The following is a 10,523-nucleotide window of genomic DNA, read 5'->3' as shown; positions in this document are numbered from 1 at the left end:
GCCTAAGACAATCACCAAGAAGCAGATGAGAGGCTTCTTGGGAATGTAGACAATGGATCCTCGGATATGCAGCCATTGTTAAACCTCTGCATGAGATGACCCTTGATAGAGTCCCAGAACCCCTACAATGGACCCCTGAGACTGAGGAAGCCTTCAATGACATTAAGGAGGCGCTTACGAGGACCCCTGCCTTGGGTCTTCCAGACTATCAGAAACCTTTTACTCTTTACTGTCATGAGAGGGAAGGAATAGCCCAAGGGGTCCTTACTCAAATGCATGGCACTGCCCAAAGGCCCGTTGCCTATTATAGTTCCCCTCTGGACCCAGTGGCAACTGGACTTCCTCCTTGCCTCAGGGCTGTGGCTGCAGCTGCTGCCCTAGTAGAAACTTCTGCTACTCTTGTCCTGGGATCCCCTTTGTGCGTTGCTCTTCCGCATGCAGTAACAGCCCTGCTTTTAAAAGGGAGTACCCAACACTTTTCTAACTCTAGGCTCACAAAATATGAAATGCTTCTTATTAATGCTTCTAATGTAACTCTTACTCGTTGTTCTGTCCTTAACCCTGCCTCACTCCTTCCCATCGCGTCCGATGGGGAACCTCATGACTGCCTTATTGTAACAGCAGAGCTCTCCACCCCCGAATTGATTTAAAGGATACCCCACTCCATAATTCTGACCTATTGTTTTATGTTGATAGGTCTTGCCTTAGGAATTCTGTGGGTTTGCTTGTTGCTGGTTATGCTGTTTGCTCTCAGCATAAGCCTGTTGAGGCCTATTCCCTTCCGGAAGCCCGCTCTGCCCAAGTCGCTGAGCTAGTCACCCTTACCCGAGCCTGTACTCTGGCAGCGGGAAAATCTGTTACCATTTATACAGATTCCCACTATGCATTCGGGGTAGTCCATGATTACGGGCAGCTTTGGAAACACCATGGGTTTCTCACATCAAAAGGGGGGAAATTTTGTAATGGAGCTTATGCAGATGCCCTTCTCCCTGCTCTCCAACTTCCTTCTGCCATTGCAGTTGTAAAGTGTGTTGCTCACCAAAATCCCTATGATGATGTTACAAAAGGAAATGCCTTGGCAGATGCTGCTGCCAAGCATGCGGCCCTTTCCGGCTCTCTGGCTCCACCTGAGTCTGTTTTTGTCTCGCAATTGGTTTCACAGTCCCCCTCCATAGCTGCTACCCCTCAGGATTTAGCTCTCATGCACGATTCGGCCCCCAAGTCTGAAAAAACCCAATGGGAAGCGGGATGGTTGTTCCTTACATCCGGATGCCTTGGGGTGCTCCCCTACTGGCCGCTTGGTGGCGCCCAAGGCCTTACTCCCCTACCTTGCCCGCGTGGCCCATGGAATGGGACACGTGAGCAAAGGGGGGATGATTGCATCAGTACTGCAACATTGGTATGCCCCAAATTTGGCTATATTGGCACAGCTGTCTTGTAATTCCTGTCCTATCTGCCTCGCCCACAATAGTGGCAAACCGGTACGAACCAAGCCTGCTGGGCATCCAGCCCCTTGGGGACCTTTTGTAAATATCCAGATTAATTTTATCAGTATGCCTAAGTGTTGTTCTTATAAATATGTTCTTGTTTTTCTTTGTATGTATTCTGGATGAATAGAGGCCTACCCTTGTGTAAAGGCTGATTCCCTAAAAATTGTTAAAGGACTTTATTCCCCAGTTTGGCCTACCTGTCTCAATTAACAGCGATAGAAGCACCCACTTTACCTGCCAAATCATGCAACAGATTTGCAAGGCCCTCAGTATCTCCCAGCACTTGCACTGTGCCCACCACCCCCAAAGTGTGGGGGCAGTGGAACGAAAAAATGAAAAACTAAAGAACAAAATCTCTAAGATCTACACTAAAACTAGTTTAAAGTGGCCTGATGCCCTGCCCCTTGCTCTCATGTATATAAAAAGCACTCCTTCACATAAACACGGTCTATCCCCACATAACATCCTTATGGCCAGACCCATAAGAATGCCGGTATCCCCTCCCCCACTCCCTCACCACTTGGACCTGCAACTAAATGATAATACCGTTATGGCATATTGCCAGACTCTAATAAGGTGCGTTAGGTCTCTTCACTCACAGGTCCAAAGTGCTCTGCCCAGTCCAGCTGATACCCCGTGCCACCCCTTGCAGCCAAAAAATTGGGTCTACATCAGGGTACATAAAAAAAAAAGTCCTTGGAACCTCGCTGAAAAGGCCCTTACCAGATTCTGCTGACCACCCACACTGTGGTCAAGTGCAAGGGGCTAACTAACTGGGTCCAGGCCTCCCACTGTAAACAGACTTTGCCACCCTTGGACCCAGACGCCAAAAAATTCCATCTTGCAAATCCCGTCTTGGAAAGCAACCCGGGGGACAGTGACTGTAATCTCTCCCCGGGCCCCGACAAGAAACCCAGATATAACCTCAGAAGCAAAAGCCCGTGAGCCCTCCAGCCAACGTTATTTCGTTATCCGCCTTTATAGTCAGCTAAGGCTTTGGCCTACTAATAGAGGGGACACAAGGCCATAATAACGCCTTTTCAAAAGTCCAGTAAAAAGCCTAGCGCCCACTGGCTCCCTACAACCATGGCTGACCCATCCGCAAGAATAAAGAAGTCGGCCATGGTGCAAAAATGGCTTATGCCCTCCATTTGGTTCATGTGTGTAACCATGCTTCTGCTACTAATATTAAACTTTCATGACACCTTGATGTTTTTTTGGGCCTCTGGAACCAGCGCCACTCCCCTGGGGAGTCCTTCCCCTTTGACCACAAAATCATTTACCATTGAACTTTTGGACTTTGTCAAACCCCTTCAAAAAACCCCACTGTCCTCCCACCCCCGGTATGGTGCAAAACCCCTACCCTTCCGGGAAAAAAAAAAATGCTCGGTCCCTGAACATCGGTAAAACTGAATCCCATATAGGGTACCAGGGTAACACGTTTTTTGACTATTTGCAAACTATCGCGAATACCAGTCATCTGTCGGACTGCTGGATTTGTGCCCACGGTCCGAAACATGCAGGGCATGGGTTGCCTCTTTTTGGCATCCCTAACAATAATTCTTGGACTCTGGAGAAAAAAAAAAAAAAAAAACGTACCTGGCTCAGACAACTGCTAAAGGCATACCCCCCACTTTTGCCTAGTATATAAAAACCATCCCAAAAGGAACATTTACTTTGTGTGTTAGAGTCAATCAAACATTGGGAACCACTCCAGTGGGAGCCACCCAAAATTGCCAATACATATTAAATTCCAAAAATACAGAACCTTCAAGTTAATTGGTTCCCCATCCACCAAAACCTGGTGTAAAAACCTTAATTGTTATTCTTACTCAATCCAATTAAATGGCTCAGCCTTACAGTTATTTGACAACGGGTGGACTCTTAGGCCAAATTCTTCCCTTTGTAGCACTAACACCTCCCTCCCTTGAATGACCCCCCAGCCTCCACCCTATGGGCCAGTCTGGTGTGCAAAAATGCTCTAATAATGAATCTAATATCTGGAAGGGCACCTGTAAGTCCAAAGGGGAAGGTGCCCTATACCCTGCCATTTACCAAAAGGGTGTGTACCAGCTTTGCAGAAAAAAGGTTTATAAAATCTTGCCCTTTAATTGGACTGGCACCTGCAGCCTAGGTTGGTTGGCTCTGGTGGGTCTATTCACAAAACCCTCCCAGGACACCGAGTAAAAAGCTACCGTAGCATCTCCAACAGCATCCCCAACACTTTTGGGGCATAGCCTTCTCACAATATGGGGTCACTGTGGCCTTTGATAAACTCAAAACCCTATCAGAGGCTTTGGAAACCTTAGGCAACACAACTGCCAGTGCCCTCCGCTCCCTAAGCGGCAAATTAAGTCAAGTTCGTAAAGTGTCCCTTCAAAACTAAATGGCATTGGATTTTTTGCTAGCCGCAAAGGGGTGTGTGTGTGTGTGCACTAATTAAAAAAACATGTTGTGCATACATCAATAATACCTCCCAAATTATAAAGTGGAATGCTGCAGCCATAAAGGAAGCAGTAAAAAAGGCTAAACAACCAGAAACCTGGAATGATCCCTGGTCTTGGCTTACTAACATATTTTCTTCATGGTCTCTTCATTTAAAGCAAGTATTTTTTGGGATTATTGTTGCATTATTGTGTGTTGCTATATATTTAGTGTGCAAATTGGGTTGTTGTTTTTGTAATTGCCTGCCTAGTTTATCAGTGAAAATATCTAGGCCTCCCACTAGGGAGCAGGTGGCATTAATAATTGTTAACAAAATGTATAATAAAAGTTGGAATGAAAAAAGGGAAAAGGAAGAGGAAAAGATTAGTGGGCTCATGAATATAAAAGTTTAGGCCAAGGTGATGCCAAATAGGCATCAAAGGGAGGATTGTTGTAGAAAGATTTCTAGGCCTAAACTTTGGTTGGATCAGGTAGGCCTATATTTTGGCTTGGGCCTGAACATTAGTCAAGTTAACTGGAAGAAGGGGGGTTTTGGAGAAAAGGGGCTTTTTGATGGCAGAGTGAAGAAAAAGTACAGAAGAGGAACTATCTATAATCACAAGGCTGGTGATTCATAACTGCCCACTGTTAGTTTTAGGGGAAGCATGTAACTGCAAAGGGCAAACTAAGAATAACAGGAAAGCTTGCTGTGCTATACTCCCTTTTATGGATATTGTATTCCAAATACGGCAATAATGTTGATAAGAAAGTATGTATTACTAATTGTGGTTTTATCCTATATAAGCTCCCGTATTTCATCTGTCGGGGGGTGGGGGGAAGGATTGGCTGCCTTGGCTGACTCCCCCATGCATGCATGTTTGATTGATCAATAAAGGAGCCTCAGGCTGTCTGATCCAAAATCAACCGTGTGGTCAATTTTCCACAACAATGGCAAAATGATTGATTTTGTGGGATGAAGGCCAGTATGCAGGAACTAAGGGCACTGTATGGATTGTCATGGACGAAGGCCCTAATTCTGCCTCCATCATGCTGAGTACTACCTTGCTTATCAGATGGTCCCCTCCCAGGCTGTATTAGGAAAGTCCCATCCAGAACCCACTTGCTACCTCACTGGAGACATTCACCAGCAGCCACTTCCCCAAGAACCAAGACAGGTCCTATTCCTGTCAGGATGTTGCTTTCTCTCTAGAGGCCCACAACTCATCTAGCTTCTATCGTGTTCTCCCCCTTACTGGGGAAAAGTTTGCTTCTTATATCTGGCTTCCCCTTTCCCAGCAGGTCTTGCTTTTCATCTACAAATCCCCTTAAGAACTGGGAATCACATCTCCCAGAATTCCCTTGCTATGCTGGGCTGGCCTGGCTCCAGGCCTGAGTTTACAGGGACAGCACACCCTGTTTCAAATGGTTATATATGACAAATAAGAGTCTAATTCTGCCTCCTTCATTCGTGGAGGAGTATTTTAGAACACAGCTAGTCCCACCGACTTCAATGGGGCTGCTTGCAGTGACGTACCCTTAAACACAAGTAACAAAGGCAGAATTGGGCTCTGAAATAGCATGAGTAGGCTAGATTGCATCTGGTCCCTACTAGATGTTCTACTGCCCCACAAGCAACACAGAGGATGGGATGGGAATCCCCAGGAACTGGCCTGTGGTTCTGCTCAAACCTGGGGAGAAGGAGGTGTAAGGAGCTTTCCCCATTTGTTTGGTCTGTATAAATACCAGACAGAATTTCAGTCTGTGCTCAGGGAGCTGCCTCCCTGCTCCCACTCAAAATCAGCAAGGAGGAAGGTGGGCTGGGGCTCTACCTTGCTCACCCAACATCCACAGAGCCAGCCAAACATGTAAGAAAGTGAGCTGCATCTAGTAATGGAGCGTAGTTTTGTGGACACTACTTGTGCCCCTCTCAGAGTTCCAGCAGACTTTCTACTAGACAGATAGGGATGTCAGCAAGAAAGATGGGAGTGGAATGGAGTTATCTGATCTGAAAGATTAATTCAACCAGATTCTGAAATAAGGACTTCAGCAGCCATGGAATTGGCAAACATTTGCCCATATTTATTTTTTAAAAAGCCACCATGTTACAGGTACTCCCTTCCATACAAGGTCCAGTATAAGAATGGAGTGCAAAGACAATGTAATGACCAATGCAGGCAGCACCTGCACCAACAGGTAGTGCTGTGTCTTTTACCTTAATGGTGTTGTCTTGTTTTGATATTATGTTGTCATCTTGGTTGGGGTGGAGATGGCGCTAGGAGAAAATTGAGTCCTGTGTGTGCTGAAGTATTTATGTAGTGTCCCAAAAAATTCTTGTTGACCTGGAGTTGTTGGCAAATATTGTGTAATAACCGTGATTCAGATTCCTTCTCCTGTTCATTGAAGATGCAACTTGGCAGGCTGAACTATCACATTATTTGCAGCTCCCCAATACATCCTTTGAGTTCTATAAGTGAGTAATACAGTAGAGTGGTGAGGAGATGTTTGCTATGTCTCTCTTGAATTATTCTTTCTCTCAAGCTTTTGCAAGCTCATAAATGGAAGGGAGGAAAAGGAGGGGAGAGAAATTAAACAACATTTAATATCCTCATGTTAGTTTAATTTAAGAATGATACAGATAGCACCTCTTTAAAAAACTTTATTACAAATTGTACATCTTCTTTGGATCCTTCAGTATTATTTCAAACTATTTTAAAAGATCAGTGTTCAGAAAATTTTTAAAAATGATGAGTTTGGTACTTCCACTTAAAATTTAAAATACTGCTACATAAATAATGAAAATAGCTTGATGGTTTCATTCTGCACAACAATGGAAACTGGTAATGAGTTACTGATTGGAACTCACTACTACCCAGACACAGCCTTTGCAGAACTGTACAGAAATTTAAAAAAGCATTATTTAAATGTTGGACCAGATTCTGATCTCGTATACATTGGTGTAAATCCACTGTAGCCTCTCTAGATTTACACTGGTTTGCGGAGATCAGAATCTGAGCCAATGTCTTCACAAGGTTTTATTACAAGCAATAGGAATTCTCATTTTACAAGTACCATGATGCGAATTTTCTCACTAGGACTTTATTCGGCTAAGCCCTGATCTCGCAACTGGATCTGCACAGAGCCCTACTAAAGTCAACTGGTCTTCACATGGGATGAAAGGGTTCCTCTGTAGATTCAGATCAATGGTGGCCAAGCTCTCCCATGAATCCAGTGGGACATACAAGTTTAACAGAAGGCAGAATTTAACCCAATGGGTTCTTCACAATGGGAACAAAGTCTGTTGCTGTGCAACTGTTTTCCTACCACAGTGATGCATATTATGGACAGCAAAAGTAGCATCTACTTCTTACACCTAAAACCATTAAAACCCATATCACTCAAAACCAGATAAATGACATTACTGACGGAAAGTTAAATAATATCAACGTTGTCATAAATATAGGTAGGATCATGAAACAGCATATTAATTGTTGAGCATTTATACTTCCTATCAGGTGTTCCAGCCATGTTTACACTGGCATAATGCCATGGACCTGAGTAGGGTTACACCAGTGAACACAACAGAAGAGTGTGACCTGGTGGCTTCAGCTTGGAAGTGAAGATCCTATGAATCTGAACCATGAGAAAAGGGATAGTGGATCTGGAATAGGTGAACAGAGGGAATGGAGACAAACCGAGGTGACCCTCTGCCCAGACCAAAGAAAAACTATGATTGGGGGAAATCAAAAAGACTACTCCTTCCATGAACTCTGGGGACAAAAATCACATCAAGGGGGCAGGAAGGAGTCAAAAAGCTCTGCCCACCTCCCTTTTGCACTGGCTTGAAGAGCAGAGTGCAACTCCCCCTTCCCAGCTGCTATTTCAGGAGATAGTGTAATGTGCTCATTCCCTGTGCACTTGGAAAGGGTGTATATGTGTGTGAGAGAGAGACACTATCTGAATGTCAGGAATAGCTAACAGAGGTCAACTTGGATAGCTGATGAAACCTAGAAGGGGAGATCTGGTCTGTGGCTGGCTAGTAGCCCCATGGCTTATTTAGTTGCCTGTGACTATGTAGCATTATTGTCCTAAATTACTAATGGGGAGACTTTCACAGGGCCCAAATGGCAACTAGGCACCAACCCCCATTACAGTTGCAAACTGCCATTTATGCCTTTCAAAAGTCTTCCCCAAAATAATTTGGAATTAAAATATCCTGTTTCCCTAACAAGAAGCTACATTGAACAAACTGGACTGAGTGGTCACCAGACATTTAAATTCAATTTAGCAATTCACTGAACATCAGAATTTTTACAAAGGTAAAAATTTCAAAATAAATCGACACTGAACAATTCCTCCTTGATTTGACAGAATCACCATCACAATTCCAGAATATAAAGGACTGTTTCTCAAGGTCGTTAGGACTATAATTAAAGTAATAGATTTTAACATGTTGAATTACTGCCTATCTTAACAGGCAGCCTTCACAGTGGGTCCATAATGGTAGGCCTGTCTTTAAAGATTCCAGAACTATGGGATTATTTTTAGCCATTCTTTTATAAACTGGGCCAGAATTTCTGCTGGCATAATTCCACTGAGTTCAGTGGAGTGATACCAGCAATACGTTGGTTTACACTGCATAGAAAACAACTCAGGTGGCCAATTGCAGCTGAAGGTACTCAGCCCCTCAGATCCACTAATCTGACTGGAAGTTCACACAGTAGATATTGGATAATTGTGGTGGAGGATGTGTAATTCTTTCTGCTATTGTACAGATCGGAGAAGTTGCATCACAGGAATCCTAAGGGGTGTAAGGTGTGCATTATGAAAGAACTGTCAGGGCACATCAATGTTTAGGCCTAACCATCTCAACAGTATCCTTCTAAAAGTGCCTTGAAAATCAACAGAAGTATCTATGCACAGTAGAAGTTGAGTTGCTAACAGTGCATGTTTCTGAAACCGGGCAAAGTCACTTTCCCATGGGTGTAAATTAACTCATTTTGGCCTTGGTTAATGTGCTTCACCAAGTTTTTCTCAAACAGCGGGGGGTGGTAAGCACCCATGGTGCAGGCGCGGTCATGGTATCTCTGGTAATAGTGGCAGATATCTGTCTGTCGTTTGGAAGGGAGGAATTCATAAACATCCACTTCATCACAGAGGGTCATCATGATCACAATGCCTGGCAGAGGGAGAGCAAGAACCAGTTAGTCAACCTCGGGGCAAACAGGTTATGAAACAAACCATCTTCTTGCTTAAATATGAGGCAGGAGGTTTAAGCGAAATATCCCCTTCTGTTTTCAAAGATGGGAGGCGGTGAGGTTTCCCTGCAAGAAGTGTTCTTCGTAAAGTTCAGACCACATGGAGAGGGAGAAAAGGCTATGACTGGAGGAGGCTATTTTCTGAAGCTCCTTAAAGTCTGCACAATTGTTGAGCCATTCGCTCATTCACATACAAATTGGTTACACCTCCAAAATCACAGATGCTGTGACTGGCAACTGCATCCTGCTAGACACAGCACAATCTGCCCCATTAAAGCCTCATGAAGATACTGTGTGACAGCAATATGCCGTGAGTTATAAGATCAGCATTAAAAAATGCTACTACTTCTTGATAGCTGTGTGAAAACTTGCTGAGTAGCCAAGCATGCACTATATCAGCGGTTCACCTGGGGCAGTGGGACTGCGGCAGACTCAGGCTTCGGTCCTCCCTCCTATTTAACTTGGCCAAACTTCCCAGTCTCAAGTCTAGGGTAGGGTTTTGTGTTGTGGGGGAGGAGTGCAACACCTCACCTAATGAATGCACAGCCATTAAAATCACAAGTCTAGAGAGGGCTTGTTTTGCAGTTCAGCACCACTGCACAGTATGCTACTGTTCAAGCTCAAAGCAATTTCCCTAGATGGAGCAGTGTTGTCCTCATGTGTCTTATGTGAAGTATACGAGCAATTCTAGAATGCAATTAATAATGATAATCAGCCAGATTCCGTGGGATGTTCTGTGCAAAGCAACTGTTAGGCTTGGTCTACACTACCCCCCTAATTCGAACTAAGGTACGCAACTTCAGCTACGTGAATAACGTAGCTGAAGTCGAAGTACCTTAGTTCGAACTTACCTTGGTCCACACGCGGCAGGCAGGCTCCCCCGTCGACTCCGCGGTACTCCTCTCGCCGAGCTGGAGTACCGCAGTCGACGGCGAGCACTTCCGGGTTCGACTTATCGCGTCCAGACTAGACGCGATAAGTCGAACCCAGAACTTCGATTTCCAGCCGTCGAACTAGCTGGTAAGTGTAGCCAAGGCCTTAGAGAGGTAACAATTAATCCAGGTTTACAGGCTGCTTTACATTGCTAAAGCATTGCAAAGCACCCAGGGAATACCAGGGAATCTGGATCAATATTTATTTTCTAGCATCCCACTGAATTATGCTGAGTTTCAGATCTGAATAGATTTGTGACATCTGGAAGGACGACTAGGGAATCTACTAATGCTACACAACAAATTCTTTTTAATTTTGTGACTACTTTGTCAAATTGTATTCCCCGATTTTTTTTTTTTTAAAATGTTGATCAGAATTTACCATAAGTAACTATTTGCAGTTACATGGGGCCTTCCAAAGG

At 44.4% G+C, this 10,523-nt stretch overlaps 1 protein-coding gene across 7 annotated transcripts in view; it reads right to left on the bottom strand.

Annotated features, from left to right (window-relative positions):
• Positions 1–5,965: 5,965 nt before the first annotated feature.
• ST6GAL1 (ST6 beta-galactoside alpha-2,6-sialyltransferase 1) overlaps positions 5,966–10,523 on the bottom strand; it is a 113,076-nt gene continuing 108,518 nt past the window's right edge. For all 7 annotated transcript variants that reach the window (XM_054040532.1, XM_054040536.1, XM_054040531.1 and 4 more), the window contains one exon: positions 5,966–9,090. In XM_054040532.1, coding sequence (XP_053896507.1) covers positions 8,849–9,090 — 242 coding nt within the window. In that variant the 3' untranslated portion in view covers positions 5,966–8,848. The remainder of the gene's footprint in view (positions 9,091–10,523) is intronic.

This window comes from Malaclemys terrapin, chromosome 9 (genome assembly GCF_027887155.1).
Source record: "Malaclemys terrapin pileata isolate rMalTer1 chromosome 9, rMalTer1.hap1, whole genome shotgun sequence".
NCBI classification, from domain to species: Eukaryota; Metazoa; Chordata; order Testudines; family Emydidae; genus Malaclemys; species Malaclemys terrapin.
The sequence above is the reverse complement of the archived record's forward strand: the minus strand, read 5'-3'. Positions and strand labels throughout refer to the sequence as shown.